We start from the raw sequence: 16,882 nt of genomic DNA on the forward strand, positions 1-16,882 counted from the left end.
CACTGGCATGACCTGAAGAGCTCACTGACCGTTGGACGGACACAGCAGTTATGGCTCCAAATCTGATGACTTATTTCCATTTCCATGATCTGGACTCAGACAGCCAATAGCAGAGAGAAGTTATCGTCGTTGTATCATACAGACTTATTCACAATTAGTTTGATATCAAACAGTAAAAACTTAGTAACTAGTAGTAGTAACTTCTGATTTGTTGGTCTGGATTAGTTCCATATAACCCTTAGACATGTTGGGTGTCTGGACTTGACTTTGGGTTTATTGATTGGTTGAACCTCTGGTTAAAAATGTCACCGGCTGTTGCAGCTATTTTCAGATTCGGATAATTTATTTATTAAATATTTTTATACGAGCCACCTTTTGATTGGTAAACTATTCACAATGTGTGGCCTTTAATGCTACTGTAAACATTATTCTTCATGTCTAAGACAATATTTTTATTTTATAAAAGAATTGAAGAGGCCAAAAATGACCCAGCTTGAGAAATAGTTTGCATAGACACACACAAACATTTTAAACATTAATTATTAATTAAACAATGCCACAGTGCCAGTCTTCCTGTTTGTCCAACAGATATTGTATTACTTTTAATTTGGCTGCAACATAGAGTAACTTTTTCCCAATGGTGGCGCTTGAAAAACATTAATAAAAATGTTTTACCTTGTCTCGGCTTGACCAAACTTTTTTTTTTTTTTTTTTTTTAAACCTTTCAACAATGAATTTTTATCAAATGCTAAAAATACATATTTTTCGCTTCAGTGCCACATTTCCAGACTGGAGGAAGTTGTCCATATTGTTGCTTACAGCTAGGATTAAGATTAGTTATACTTTTTTAAAGAAAAATCAATAAATGTGCTTTGACTTGTGAGCAGAGATTTACGTGTTCTCATTACACGTGTGACTCATTTCACTGTGATGTGATTCATCGTCATAACACCTACTTGACATATATTAAAAAGCTAGATTCAAATGTGATTTTAACCGTAGAGAACAGATCTTTGTCTTGCTTTGCTATTCTGCTCTTAGGAGATGTGGCATTATTTTGCATTCAAATACAGCCTGCTGTACTGCCATTTTTTAAAAGGTACAGATATGAGCGGCACAGCAAACCAGGAGCAATCAGATAAATGCTGTTTCCTTGGTTGTGTCATCCTGTTTAGTGGGAAAGGAAACTGCTAGAGTCAATTCTGCCAAAGAATCTACCTGCAGCAGCTCAGGGAATCTGCACAATAGCATTCTCCAGGAGACTGAACTCCATCGTCTCTCGTGACGGCTGCCTTTGCCTGCCATTTCATTTTCCTGACTGTCGAGAGAGTGTAGATATAAATATAAAAAGCGAGCGTATATATAAATATAAAAAGAGAGAAACTTCCTCTCACCCCAGTGCTTTGTCACACCCTTTCAGAAGCCAATGTTTTTTTTCTCTCTTTAGCCTGAAAAGAAGCTGTGAAATAAATAAATAACTGTGCTACACAACAGTGAGGAACCGCAGGGCCTCCCTATGGAGTGCTCAGTGGCAGTTTAAAAGCCTGTTGTTCTCTTATTCATAGAAGCAGTTTTTGTAGGTCGTTTTGAAATGTTGTACATGACCTCCTGGCTCTGATAGCTAGTGTTTCCCTGTATCCGCTGCTTGTCTTTAGGAAGCCAGAGTTTGTGTCAAAAAGGAAATGCCTGGAGCTCACATGTACACTACAACCGACACTGGTCAAATAGTATCCAGTTCTAACCTGTAGCACATTAAAGTGGCCAAACGCTTACGGAACTGTAGAGACTTTTTGTTTTATCCTTGTCTGTCCAACCAACAACACGCATCATAAGAATTATTAGCATTTTTAATTGATGTTTTGCGATATGATACACCTAACTCCCCAAATATCCAAAAACAATAGGCCTGCTTACCACTCCAGCAATACATTACAAATGAGCTTCATGTGACCTTCTCTGTATCGCTCGTTCACACATAAGTCAACAATACAAATACAACTACGGATTCTACAAGCATTTCGTTCATATGCGATCTAAACGGTAAATGCTGATAGATTTTACGCATGATATGCAACGTAGACTACATTTATTACTGAGTTTATGTCAGCGCGAACGGAGCCGCAACTTACCCACAGCAAGATCGTTTGCTACTGAGAGATACGCAAAATGCACCGCATTTAGTACGACACAAACTTCCACTGTGGATTTTCTCGCGCTCAAATTGAACGTGCGGATCATTTATGGCGTAAGATCGTAAAACTAACCTACGTTACATCTACGCTACACTCTACACTAGTGATCTTTAAGCAGTTTGAGTAACACTTTAAACTTTTAATATATTGATTTCAAATGTGACATTTTACCAATATACTCACGGACCACTAGGGGTGGGTTGCTCACGGACCACCAGTGGTCGTTTTTTGGTTTGTTGGTTTGTCGGCAGAATTACGGAAAAACTAGCCCGATTTTCATGAAACCTGGTGGAAGGGTGAAACTTTTATAGTTTTGGAGTGGATCCGAATTACAGGGGCGGGTATTTGCATTATTTTTTAGTTATGGAAACGCTCTCGGCCGAGGTCTGCTCTTCTAGTTTTAAGAGGAATCGTAAGAAAGAAGAACGTAAGAATAACGCTCCCTCCAGCTATTGTAGGGAAATGAAACTATTCAAATTGACGCTATTTTTTGGTCATACATAATTTTGTAGTTCACCTACAGCTAATATCTGAAGTATTTAAATCCATTAGACAAAGTTAATCACAATAATCTGGTAGGGAAGCTTTAAACCCATGTAATAATCTTTTTGAAATGGTTATGTTCCCTCTGTGTGCAGGTTACAACTGTATTCAGATGATGGCGATCATGGAGCACGCCTACTATGCAAGCTTTGGATATCAGATTACAAGTTACTTTGCTGCTTCCAGGTAAATGTGTCAGTTTCAGAGTATGATTTATGTGTGTTGTACACCCTTGATTGCAAAGTTGTCATGTTAAAAACAACAACAACAACAACAACAACTATGGAAAGCATTTAAAGTTATAATCCTTATGGTTTTCAATATCAAAACACCCATTTTTTATTCTATTTATAGTCCACATTCTTTGTTCAGAGACGATGCATGCACATGTTGACACTGATGTGTGCGACAAAAGCCAGTGTGCATTTCCCATCATGTGGAAGACGACACTCGTGAGTTCAGTTTTACTGCGGCAGAAAACATTGTTTACGGTCTTCTTTATTCCAACAACGCGATGAATCCGTTCAGCTCAACCAGGACTGAAGTCTTACACCACTTCACCCGTCACATGCAGTATCAGCCTTTTTATTACAATTAGTTTTACAGAAACCGGTTTATTGTGAGGGTTTGAAACTGAGCGAGTAACTTCCCACTTTTTAAAAAAAATAGTCACCTCAAATCAAGGTTAGGAAGTCTGGCACTAGCAATAATCTCTCTGTAAATACATTTGCTGTTAATCCAGAGAGTGGAAGGAGTAGATAAAGGTGGACGAGTCTGAGTATTTATCTTCTCTCAGAGATTCCTCCTTCCTTGCTTAGAATAGAGCCTAAACCCAGAGTGTAATGTATATAGTGTAATTTCACCCATGATTGATCTCTGTGTCATTTAAAACCTGAGCGGTCGAATACCGGGAAGCGGGGTTATACTGTCGCTCTGTGTCCTGTTTTGCAAGGAAGCTGATAAAATGATAGCTGGAATGACAGATGGGACATTTTTGGACAATATGAGGAGTGTACACAAAGATGTGTGTTTGTATATGGAGGTGTTTATATACATGCATACGGTTACTCTGTTGAGTGTCCTGTGAGTTCCGCAGTGTCGTCTTTACGACACTGTAACTGGTATTAAAGGCCTGTAGAAGGGTTATATATTATCATACAAAATCTATCAAATGAATAAATCCCACAGTGTGGTCAGAATTCAATTAAATTCAAAACACTTTACTTGTCCTGGTGGGGCAATTTGAAGAGGCACGTAGAACTGTACAGTGCAATATAAAAAATTTGGTAAAAAAGCAAAGTTTAGATGAGATGATGATGATGATATTGTTGCAGAATATTGATGATAAAAGAATGAATAATCTTTAGAAAAATTATCTTACAAGATTATATTTGCAAAATAATGTAGTGCTCCGTTATAGTCCTGGTTATTTGAATTCCAAAAACACATTCAGGCAAAATCTAAAATCTAATAATAAAATCTAAATTCCTTGTGTGCCCTTGCTCCTTCTCTTATATTGTAAGCCTGTTGTCACTTTGATGCTAATTTAAGATAAACAAACTGAAAACCAAGGACATTTTTGTTGGTCATCACCAGTTAGTCACAGACCAGGTTTATTTGTTGGGGAGCGTGCGAGTTTAGGTCTGGTATTTTGGTTGGGCATTAAACATGGACAGAGAGGTCTAATGATGTGAGGACATTAGGTCGTCTATTCGTCCTCTGAGGGTAATTTTGACATTGCGATTTAGATTTAAGGTTAAGATTAGGATTAGGTGTGTGTTTGAGTTAATTGTAGGCCATGAAATGGAGAGGGTTTAGGACTAATACAAATCTGTGTATGCATGTATCTGTAGTCGCTACGGCACCCCAGAGGAGCTGAAGCAGATGATCGATGTGGCTCATTCGATGGGCATCGTGGTGCTGCTGGATGTCGTTCACAGCCACGCCTCCAAGAACACTGAGGACGGCCTGAACGGCTTCGATGGCTCCGACTCGTGCTTCTTCCACTCTCCACCCAGAGGGGATCACCCGCTGTGGGACAGCCGCCTCTTCAACTACTCCAGGTACTCACCGTCTGATTCCACTGTTGACATCTCTACCTCACCTTCACGTTTGTATACATCCACCACTCTGCAGTGTACAGTATGTATGGATTTGGCTTGCAGGCATAGATGGAGCAGTCATTGAAAAGGTGTATTTAAAGAAATGTATATTTTAGATTTTAGATTTAAATGACACAACAAGACCTGTAAACAACACGCACCGTTTTAGCATTAGTTTAATGTGCATCAAAATCAATTGTGCAATGATGCATTTGTACATGTGCAATGATGCATATGGTTTAAAGACAATTTGATGCATTGAACACTAACAAGTCTTTTTATAGAAGTTGTGTGAGCTTTAAAGAGCATATATAATACAGAAAGCTGTGCAATGCATTTATATCGCAATGCAATTACTTCCTGATCCACATTAGAAATATAAATGTACCTGCTCTTTATTTTGTGTTCTTTACAGGAGACATGCATTAATCCAGCACAGTGGAACTCTTTGCTTTTGTCTTTGACTTTATGCTACTATAATTTTATCTTAATTAAATCCGACAACCTTTTTTCACGTCATCCACGATATAAAAGCAAGGCAACTGTCCACTCACTGATTACTGCAATTTCCACTCCACATTATGCCCAACTGTGGGGATAAAAAGCTGCATTTAAATGTTACGTATGATACTAAACTCATGAAAGAGATTTTAAAGCGACCATGGCTGCAACACATGTTTAACTTTTGAAAACAAGGCTGATAAATGAGCACTCTGGTTTTAGGGTTCTCAAATGTAAAAGTAAAAAATGGATAAGCAACATATGAAGAGATTGATAAATGAGTCCAAATGGGAGCTGACGTACCACTCTTTGTATTCTCTCAGACTATCTGATGCAGCGTGATGTGTTGAAGGTCAAAAGCAAGACGTGATCTCAAAATGACAGATTACATCTTTCACCAAAATGGCCATGCAATCAGATTCGCTGTTAATCTGATATTCCTAAGGCGTAAAATGGGCTATTAATGGTGAATGTAAGTTTCCTCAAATGCTCTTGATTTTACCTTCTACACATTAGCCCAGACAGGTGTTGAATTTTAATGCATTATGAGTAATGGTTTGATGTTACAGCGTTGGCAGGCTTTGGTAAAGTTCATATTTTCAGCTAATTACAAGTGTGAGGAAAACTTGAAAGGCCTTAAGTCGGCAGGCTCTGCTGGTGCTTAGCATACACCAAAACTATTGATTTGGTGTTGTTGTAGGCCCTGTTAATTAAGTGTCTCAACTGCTGCCTCTGTACCCAGAAAATGATCCCAGAGCACATTAAAGAGGAACGGGCACTGATGAGTCTATCAAATGCCTTTTTTTTTTTTCTTTTTTTTTTACTCTCTTTTAATAAGCGCGTGTCTGTGTGCAGCAGTTTCCAATACATTATACAATGTTTAGTTTCACGCACAAGGTTCTTCTTTCATTACTTATTGAACTCTCTTCATATCCGAAGCTCTCATTAGATACGGCACAGACATGTGCTACGACTGGGAGGCATATGAGGAGTCATTTGTAAAAGCCCAAAGGGGAGCCGCAATGTCACAGCCAGTTCATTTGTCTTCTCTGCCTCTCACCGCTTGTTTGGTCGTGTCGTTTGTGTCAAGACTTTCTGCTACTCCCTTTGGAAGGAAATGAACCTCCGAGGCTAGCCGTGATCCTAGTGTGAAACACGGGCTGTTTTTAATCAAGCAGCCCGCTATCAGCCATCACAGTCCCACCATGATGTTCTTATTAGGTTGACAGAAGCGTACTGATACTGGCTATCGGAGCAGAGATAGATTTTTCTTGTTGCTGCCTCTCCTGCTCCGCTTCCACTTCAGCATCTTAATCAAAGAGCACCTTTTTATTTTTGAAAGTTTGTTTTTCTTTAACTGTTCCACATTCAGCTCAGTCTGCAGAGAACGCTGTTTAGACAGATGCCTGCTATCCAATTGTTAACTTGAGTTGAGTGAATTGCGTCTGCATTTGAGGACACATGCTGCAGGCGTTTGGCCTTGCTGACATTAAAGTTGGTGTATGTCGGGAGGTTCGTGGCATATCTTTAGCGTTTACTTCCGCTTACTAAATAGTTGACTTGAATGAATAATTTGAGTATAATGGAGGAATAGGTAATGCATTCTTTGTTTGAACCTTTTGCTTTGAGCTGAAATGTTGCAAATGCCCTTGAAACATCATAGGATATTTTACGTGTACGTGAATTGGCCATCAGATAAAGACTTTTTAAAAACTTCTTGTCCTATCAGGATGTACAGCTGAGTAGACATGAACGAGGGGATATTTGCATTATTTGTTAGCAGCTGTTTACTTCATAAACCTTTTCAAAGACGTCAAAGTCACCTTGAGAGTGTGACTGAGTGAATGGAGCCCATGGTTGGTTCGGCGTGTAGGGGGTTGGAGAGCCGGAGAAGCCGAGCCTTTTTGCAGCTCAGGGCCTTCAGATGTGAGAGTTCTAAGAAGCTTGATGTGGGCTTGTTCTGTAATCCCCCCCCCACCTCTCTCAGGATCATTTGCATCCATTTTTCATCAATCTTTGTGTGAATTCTTAAGATATGAAAAATAGGCCCAGGGCCAGGCTTTTAAAAGAACTCTTTTTAGCTCTTCTCCGTGTTCTCATGCTGAGACATCAGCCCTCTGTATGAGGACCAAGGAGCAATAAATCTCTGTCTTTTTATTACGTTCAAATATTTGTTAATGTGTGGATGGGGCTGTGTAAATAGTGAACATTTCCGTTCCTCTGTTGATCCTAAATGAATAAGGACAGAAGATTTCTTATTCACGAAGTGAGATTAGCACTTCTTGCATTGTTAGTATATTCTACAGTATGAGAGCTCAAATAAGGCATAATCTAATTATTTAGGTTCTCTGATGTATAATATAGTGCTAAATCCATTGATCATGGTATGTTCTTTAATCCATGTAAGTCTACCTTCCACAACAGAAACTCCACTGATGCCATATAGGTTTCATTGCTACAAGCTACTGTCATGTATCATATTTTACTCATTGTACAATTACGCTTTTATTTTTTAAAGAGATCAAATAGTGGAACTTGTTTTTTTTTCCCTAGGCATGACTTTTGATAGTATGAGATCTGTTTATATCTTTATTGTTGGGCCTACATTGTGAAAGCTAGACAGCCTTTAAATTGTAAAATTGTAAACTACATACGGGAAGACATGTCGGGAAACCAAGAACCATCCTGCTGATAAATGACAGGTTTTTATTGTAAAGAAACGGACCTTTGGAGCATTTTACATACTTCGGCCAACTTTGGACTATAGTTTGGACCTGGCTGCTGTCTGATCAGTCAATAAACTCACACTTGAAATGTCAACTCAGTCCAAATTCAGTCATTTGAGTATTTAGTACCCATGAGTTATTTCCCCAGCCCCATCAAGTCACACAGCAAGGGGAAAAGCTGTTTTTCCCCTCTGGTGAGCTCCAGCTAATGAGCTCAGCTTAGCTGGAGGTGTGCATGGTGGCTGCTTGGAGCTCCCTGTAGTGCTTCCACTAGGTGCTGGATGGAGCCAGTGGGTAGGAACATATAGCAGCTTTGCACCTTCATGCCCCTCAGCCCCTTAAAACTATCTGACAAATGGCAAAAAAAAAATACCATGGCAGTAATACGTGCAGAAAGCTTTCTGTTAGCAGTCAGCCATTTTCATGTGAAATGAAATGAAGAATCTTCCTCAAACATACATTTTACTGTGTAGATTGCTGAGAAAATAATTTTTAAAGTATTTAAAAGCAAAGTGAATTATGAGGCAATGAATTTTAAAAAGGGAGTTTTTCTTTTCAGTGGCAAGAGTACGTATACGTCTCAAATAGTTTACAAGGTCTCGTGACTACAGCTAGCTAACTAACTGTACAGCCATGATACAGGAAACATGTCAAAATGGTCATGCATATTTCAATAACTTATACAGCCACCTTGAGAGATATCCTGCCACTAAAATATGGCCCTCTGGAGAAAACTCCAAGGAGGAAGAATTAGCCTGCCACACTGCAATTGAATCCTGAAAGGCAGCAAGAACAAGGTGATACTAATTACAGGTTGCTCAACAAACAGTCGCACAGGCAGCAGAATATCCCTCCCAGGATGAGCAAAAGCAGCTAGCTGCCAAGCAGCCTAAAGAATGCCAGACAAATGGCAGATATCTGACACAAAGCACAGCAATACAGGGAGAGCTAGATGAGCGTTTACCCTGCAAGGCAGCTCTACCAGACTATCTTGAGGGCTGCTTAACATCGTGTTGCAAAGTATAACGATGTATTTCTTATACATGTCCAGCACAGAGCACATAATTGTATTTTAAGAGACACGTTGCTGATTGGCTGTTTAACCGGACTGCTGCTTATATTGTATAATGGAAGGATATGTGACAGCTGACGTGATTTACAATGTCGACCTTTTATTCACAAAAGTCACAGAAAAGACATTATACAGCATTAGCAAGTGATATCCTTCAAGAATCTGCGTTGCTGCATATGTGTGTATATAATGTACCCATTACAAGCTTGATGAATAATTCCATGTTTGAATAAATAAATAAATCAAGCCTCAACCAAGAAATTTATTTCTGGTGTCACTCCTGTCAATTCCTCTGTCCTGGACGCATTGAGGGCTTCGGGGATTGGAGAAAAGTTTGAAATACGTTAAATGAGGCACCTTATTTGTCCTTTTTGGTCCAACAAATGCACACCATCCATCAGGCTGTCGGGCATCGTTGTTTGAACATCACACTTCTTGTGGAATGACCTGTCAGCTTCTTAAATTTATTTGCTCTTATCTGCAGCTTACCTGTGATGCTGTGAAAACAGAGACTTAAATTCTTTTCTCTGCCATCATGACAAGTTACCTTGACCCCTTATGCAAAATTGACTTCTACAAACATGGCATGCTTCGATATCTGCTCTGCTTGCAACGGAACACAAATACCACAATACGGTTCACAGTCTTGTTCAGCTGGAGGAGGAAATAAGCTCTGATAAGGTGCAACTAAGCATGAAGCTGATGTGAGAAAAAAATTGGTTATTGGAATTGACTTGTTGAGACTTTTGTAGCCGTGTGTTCTTGCAGGTAAAACAACAAGAACACATATGATAGATTACCTCATTGTACTCTACAAGCAGCAATATTAGAGCGTTACTCTACTACTGCTCCCTAACCAGGTTTCACTGTCATTGCTAAGCTTTAGCATGAGGACAGTGTAAGATGCAATTTGCTTTTGTATTAACACCACAGGCCGAGTGATAACCGAGCTGCATAGATAAGCAGCGTATTGCATCGGGTTTGGATATCTAACTTTCCAACTGTAATTGGACTTGATGATGAATGGCATTGTGGGTCCTAATGTGGCAGTATGGTTTCATCTTAGGCCTCTGGCTCTCACTGGCTATTATCTCCATCCCATGAGGATACATTGTGTCTGAGCCTTTGTTGGCTCTGCGCAGTGGAGTGGAGGACCTAATCTATTTATCACAGGGTCTGCGTGACCACCCAGCCAGGCTGCTATATCGGATCATAGCAGGCTCCCTTGTGCTCTTCCTCAAGGGAAGGAGGAAGCGCCGATGTAACATGCAGCTTCACACCTGTCAAACAGTGCTGAGGTTGGTCATCCCTGAGGAATGGAGCACAGAAGGCAAAGCATCTAAATGTATTTTTGTGTCATGGCTTACTTGGCCAACAATATCAGAGATTTTGTCTTTTGCCATAGAGGATGTAATCCTCTGCCTTTTTTAATGTCGGAACATTCAGGGGGCTAAGATCTAAAGAGGAGGTGTTATTGAGAGCAAGAGCAGTCTAGTGTTTGGATGGATTTTTGTAGTTTGAGATGTTGTTGAAGCGTTGTTGAAGCATGAATCTGAGACTCCTCGCTGCTTCACCAACTTTTTGACATGATGAAATTGCATCATTGAAGCAAAACATGTTGAACTGCCCCTCGGTGTGGAGTCGCAACTGCAAAAGAACACCCAAAATGAAATTCAGTGTCTAACTTTTCTAATTCAGGGACTGAATCAGGTTTGCAAACAGCCTGAAGGACCTGAAGGGAAATCAGAAATTCCCAGATGCGTTCCATAAGTAAGAAAAACCCCATTCATTATCACATTTCCATTTTTAATTATGCAAATCACAAACAATTCAGACTTACTGTATGACTTTGCCCAGCAGCGTGTTTTGCGTTCGACTCCATTATGTCTAGACGGGGATGGTAAACATTCAAATGTTTGTGTTTTTAGTGCACTTAGTGAACACAATGTGCCACAAGGCCAAAACTATTACAAGTAAGACATCACTAAGTTGACGTGTTCTATTGTTTTGCATGCTATTGTTCTTTTATCATGCAGGGGGCAGCTCCTGTGGTATTTGTATACACCCTTTTATTCATAGACGTACCATGGATACCAATGTCTCACAAAAATAGAAAATATATTTAGGTACATCCAGGTACACTAGACACGCATTATTACAACCATTGTCGGAGCAGAGTGTGCGGAGAGCATCGGCGTTGTGAGTTTCAGCCTGAGCAGAAGCAGCAGTTCAAAAATGAATCCGTGTCATGAATGTGTCATTCGCCTCACATCCACTGTGCTGTACTGCTGCTTTCGAGCATAGCGTCCGTGCGTACAATGTTTAATTCGGTGCTCATTACGCACATTGCAGAGAGACTACCAAATCTTGAGTTTTATGGCGTTTCCATGGCAACACGCCACTGAACGGGGAGGTGAGGTGGGTAGTGTACTTTGCCTTGAGTGGCTGCTCAGATCCAGATGACTCTCCCATCGCTCAGTCAGGAACGGGGGCCGGGGCCGTTTATGGAATCCACCTCCTCCACCAACACAGTCCAGCCAACAGGCGCAGAGATCATTTGCGTGCTTTGTTTCACATCGTGGGAAACAAAACCCAGCCACAAGTTACGCTTTGTATTCAGGTACTTTGTTGCTCTGGTTTTGTTTCAAGTATTTGCACTCTCGCTTGTAGGACAGAGAAGCTTGTCATACGTAGAAGATGCATGCCAAAGCGAGTAGAAGTGTCTGATTTATTTCATCCTCAGGACAGGAAACTCAAATCCCCCGCATGGTGTTTGTTTACCCAAGTGTAGCATGAAATCCTATCAGTTCAAATACCCGGGGATGTGCCGGGCTATACTATGTGCAAGTGGTCTCATGGAAATCGAGAACTTTGCTGTGAACTGTAAGCCACTGATTTTCTCATCCTGACAACTGGATACGTGACAGACGGCATCCTCTCTACAGTGTTGTTCATGAAAACACCATCTTCTGGGTCTGACACTCCATCTCCGACATAATGGAGCTTTGGTTATCAATATGTGAATGTCCTGTAGCGGTGAAAATTAATCTCTGGTGTGTAAAGTGCATGATGAGATGTGTGAATAATTCACAGCTTCTTGTTTACCTTTGTTTGTTTGACCTTGAATGTGTGTGTGTGTGTCTGTGTCTGTGTGTGTGTATGTGTTTTGCTAGCTGGGAAGTGCTGCGGTTCCTTCTGTCAAACCTGCGGTGGTGGATGGACGAGTACGGCTTTGACGGCTTCAGATTTGATGGTGTTACCTCTATGCTGTACCATCACCATGGCATCGGTAAGTCCGATTTGTGCGCATCTTGTTTTTCAGGAGATCCTCCTCCTCTTCCTCCTCTTCTTTGAATCCCACACTGCTGTGTGCACCACAGACTCCAGAAGCTTAAAGAATATGTTTGGTTGAAAGGGCCCTGATTGATCCCACCCATCATGTGGTGAAAGCTTGTTTCAATTAAAAAGAACATAAGGCCACAATAATGTAACTGTTGCCTAATGAATTAACCTGTTTCTGAATGGCCCAGGATAAAACACATTTTCCAAATTAGGTTTTATAAATAAATGTAGTTGTGTGAAACACTGAAAAGTGAAGTAGTCGCAGGCAGAACGGCCACTATACCGGAAGACTTGCTAAACATGTTCCTCAACAGTATTTCAAATGAGGTCAACTTTCTGAGTCATTTTTCACGCTACAATGTTGTCTGATTTAGATATTTAGCAATTATTCACCGAGAGCCAATCAAATCAAGCAACAGTTGTTAGCGCTAATGCCTTAAGAGAAATAGCAATGTGCCAGCAAAAAGATTGCTAAAATAAGACTACTTGTTAATGTTAACACAGATGACAGAAACACATTTAATAAATCTGCAGCTTGTCTGCAAAAATGTTTCATGAGCAAGAATATGCACTCAACATGTTTGTCAGTTATTTTGGATGCACATAATGCATCTTGGTGACTGAATTACCACCTTTTTTTAATAATAGAAAATCAAATCTATATTAAAGAAGAAAAGATTGTGAATACTAATTCTGGGTCCACACATAGACACTAAAAAAAAACAATCTAAACTTTACACATGGAGAATATGAAATAATTCAGTCATTTAAGTAGCGCTCACACAGTCTGTAATATTTGTAATATGATGTTATATATCTTACAAGTACTGGTATGTGCTTTTTTACCATATAAAGTGTAATGTAAAGTGGCATTTTACTGTGTAGCTCATACACTTGAGAACAGATACTGAATCAATGAATAGTTTCTAAACTGAATGAGGATTTATGTAAAGGTTTCAAAATAAAACTGCATCGGCACTTTAAAAAAGGAAAAAAAGAGGAGGAATGAAGCTTTTTAGATGTCTCGGTGGAAAACATGATGAGAGTTGACTGAGTGGGTGTTTACTCCTCAGGCTCAGGCTTCTCGGGGGACTACAGTGAGTACTTTGGCCTACAGGTGGATGAGGACTCTTTGGTCTACCTGATGCTTGCCAATCACATACTTCATACCCTGTATCCCGACTGCATCACTGTTGCAGAGGTAAAAACACACCTTCAGCATCCACTTACTTTGCAATGACACTGCCCACAGCTATTCTTAATTAAAAGCACTTATTAGTTAGGCATCGCTTACTTACATATTCATTGGTGTAATTAAGAAGTAATGCAAAAGGAAATGGGATGTCACTCTTTTTTGGCCTGTGGTATCTTGGCTGACGTCTGGGAAAGAAAGCCGCGCACACAAACGGAGAACGTGATATGAAATGGTGCGACTTCTCTGCAGGATGTGTCGGGGATGCCTGCTCTCTGCAGAGGAGTGGAGGAGGGAGGACTCGGGTTTGACTACCGACTGGCTATGGCCATTCCTGACAAGTGGATTCAGGTAACATGATTTACTTTTCTTTTTCCAAGTTTATTTAATTTTTAAAGCACATGTTTTGCCTAAAAACGTCTATTAGACACCAAGTCTCTCTTGATCGCCGGATGTGGATACACATGCTACACATCGCTCACTTCTACACAGTTCAATCATTAAGTACGATTATTCCGAGAGATGAAATAAAAGTGCTGACGACTCTACTTTTTGAAGCCGTCATTAAGTCAGAATATGAGTCCATTCCTCAAATATTTTTTAAAGGGTCGACCGAAGAAGAATCTAAAAATGTTTTCATAAAAATGAATCCAAGTTATGAGTCTTGTCATCTACTAACTTCGTTCTTCAAGCAAAGGTCGCACTTTAACTGACAGGTAAACAATACTTTATCTTCTTCCTGCGCCATGTTGTTGGGTAATTTACTTGTTTTTATTACCTAGCTTTCCCCACTTTGTTTAGTGTTCACCCCTTTTCCTTTTCGGGTATACCAAATAGGCTCATCACTGACATGCAGGTGAGCTTTAAGAAGGACAAAGAGAGCTGTTGTGTCCGGGTTGCCGTAAAACGAGGGTTGTTCACTCTCTCAGAGCTTGATCAAATGAATGATTTGTAATTAGTATGTTAAACGATAGCCTCTTTTGTATACTAGTAATATTCATACTGGTTTGAATAAACGACTTGATAGTAAGTTGCTGAGCAAGGGTTTTGTGCGAAAGTAAAGTCCTAACAAACAGAAACTTCTGTATGAGCCACACATTCAGTAGAGAGAAAACTGAAAGTAGCTCAAAACAGGGATGAAAGACAAAGGCAGTGACGGGGCACGTTAGGAGGCATTAAACACTCTTGTGCTATATTACAGCTGAGCCAGTTGCGCAGCTTTTGAGCCTTTTAAGAAGCTTTCAAGTGCATAACATGTCTAGCAATATAGTGACACATGGATGTTGCCCTGTATTTACAAACTGTTGTGCTCCAGTGTAACTTGAAAAGACAGCAGGCTTAATACACATGGAAACTAGTTGTGACGAGCCCAAAGGGAAATAGTACAAACATTATCAACTGATATCTGAAGGTTAGGAGTACACTATAAATGCTTATACCCTTTAAAAAGTAATTTCTTTACGCTTGTACAACCTGCAGTATGGACTTAATTGCATAATAATCTAAAATCATTATTCAACTGAAAAGTCCTGTGTTAAAGACGGTTTAGTTTTACTGTGTCAGAAAGGTGTTTCATTCCATCACCTCTATAGTGAGTGCTGTGGTGTTATTGCATTAGACTAACAGATCTTTGATTGCATTATGTAGTTTTCTGGTCCCTTAGTATATAGACGACAAACTTAACCAAGTTTTGTATTAATTTACACGTTGATGGTATTCCACATTGATTGCTAGCTCTATTCAAATTCATTCATTGTTTCAATAACACCAATACTGTACTATAAAATAGTAATATTATATTCTTTGTCCCACTGCTCCTATAAAACTCTGGTTTTCTATAATAGGAAACTTTAATTTTATTTAACACAGCTCAAGGTGCTTTTGCGTAAAAGTATATTAAAAACATATTGAGCCATAACTCAAAATTAGTAGAATACCATAAAAAAACGTCTTTATTTATTAAGCAAAGCTCCAAACAGACTACTGACTATTAGGACTATGAAGGATTAAAATGATTTATAAAATGTTTTGGTTTTATTTATTTTTTAACGAAATTCTATTTACATGAAACGGATAATAATAATAATAGTTCTACAATCATAATGCCACATTCACAAATGTAAACGGGTACCAACAATTGTCTTGACCTCTTTTGCCGCTGTGGAGAAAGTGGTTTGAAGTCTGTCTTTCTCATTCTTTCTCTTCTTATCAAACTGAGGAAAGTCTTTATGCCTTTTCTAAAGCAGTGCTAATTTAATTTTATTTCCCCCCTCCTTAATCCTACCTGCTGTGAAGGTCACTATTTATTCCCTCAAACACAAAGACACAATTGTTATTAAAAATAACAGCAAACGAAAGACGAGTTTCACAATGTTAACTGAAAGGTTATCGAGTCACTGATCCAAGCTGAAATTTATTTTGTAATGTTCTTTTTCTTGAGTGGAGCATTTGAATAGGCTGGCAGTCACTTTTTACTTTTCCCTTTTGATTCATTATGCAGTCTGTCCTTGGGGTAGCTTTACAGAATGGAGAAGCAAAGGTCATTTTTCAGTTTGAATTCAATGCTTTGTTAATTTTTCCCAACCAGTTTGATCTTCAACTATTCAGATTGTCTGAGACGCTACTCTCCTGATAACAAACACCGGTCCCAGCAGGTTTATCAGCCTCCACTCATTCACAAGGAGAGAGGATCATTTTAAGAGCCTTAATGAAATTTCAGAATAAAAGAGTCAATTATTTCCACTCACTAGCATTTCCACTGCACTAGGGACAGTAAGCTATGAAGACATAAAATATCATTTTAAATTGAAATTATTAGACTTTCCATGAATACTTTTTTTGAACTGGCAATAAACATGAACGTTTATGCTCCTAAAATAATTTAGCCGTGAGTCCCCTCAACAGAATTGTGTGTGTGTGTGTGTGTGTGTGTGTGTGTGTGTGTGTGTGTGTGTGTGTGTGTGTGTGTGTGTGTGTGTGTGTGTGTGTGTGTGTGTGTGTGTGTGTGTGTGTGTGTGTGTGTGTGTGTGTGTGTGGGTGTGTGTGTGTGTGTGTGTGTGTGTGTGTGTGTGTGTGTGTGTTGTGTGTGTGTGTGTGTGTGTGTGTGTGTGTGTGTGTGTGTGTGTGTGTGTGTGTGTGTGAAATATGATGAGCGATATGACTTGCTGGTTGGAATTTGTGGCAAATCTGGTTGGTTTAGCAAGAAGATTGAA

The 16,882-nt window shown here is 39.5% G+C and overlaps 1 protein-coding gene across 1 annotated transcript in view; it reads left to right on the forward strand.

The window, feature by feature from the left end:
• gbe1b (glucan (1,4-alpha-), branching enzyme 1b) overlaps positions 1–16,882 on the forward strand; it is a 66,169-nt gene that overhangs the window by 17,348 nt on the left and 31,939 nt on the right. The window contains exons 6-10 of the mRNA XM_029446528.1: positions 2,831–2,921; positions 4,589–4,798; positions 12,310–12,425; positions 13,552–13,679; positions 13,923–14,021. Of these exons, the coding sequence (XP_029302388.1) occupies positions 2,831–2,921; positions 4,589–4,798; positions 12,310–12,425; positions 13,552–13,679; positions 13,923–14,021 (644 nt within the window). The remainder of the gene's footprint in view (positions 1–2,830; positions 2,922–4,588; positions 4,799–12,309; positions 12,426–13,551; positions 13,680–13,922; positions 14,022–16,882) is intronic.

The sequence above is a fragment of the Cottoperca gobio genome, chromosome 13 (assembly GCF_900634415.1).
Source record: "Cottoperca gobio chromosome 13, fCotGob3.1, whole genome shotgun sequence".
In the NCBI taxonomy this organism is placed as follows: domain Eukaryota; kingdom Metazoa; phylum Chordata; class Actinopteri; order Perciformes; family Bovichtidae; genus Cottoperca; species Cottoperca gobio.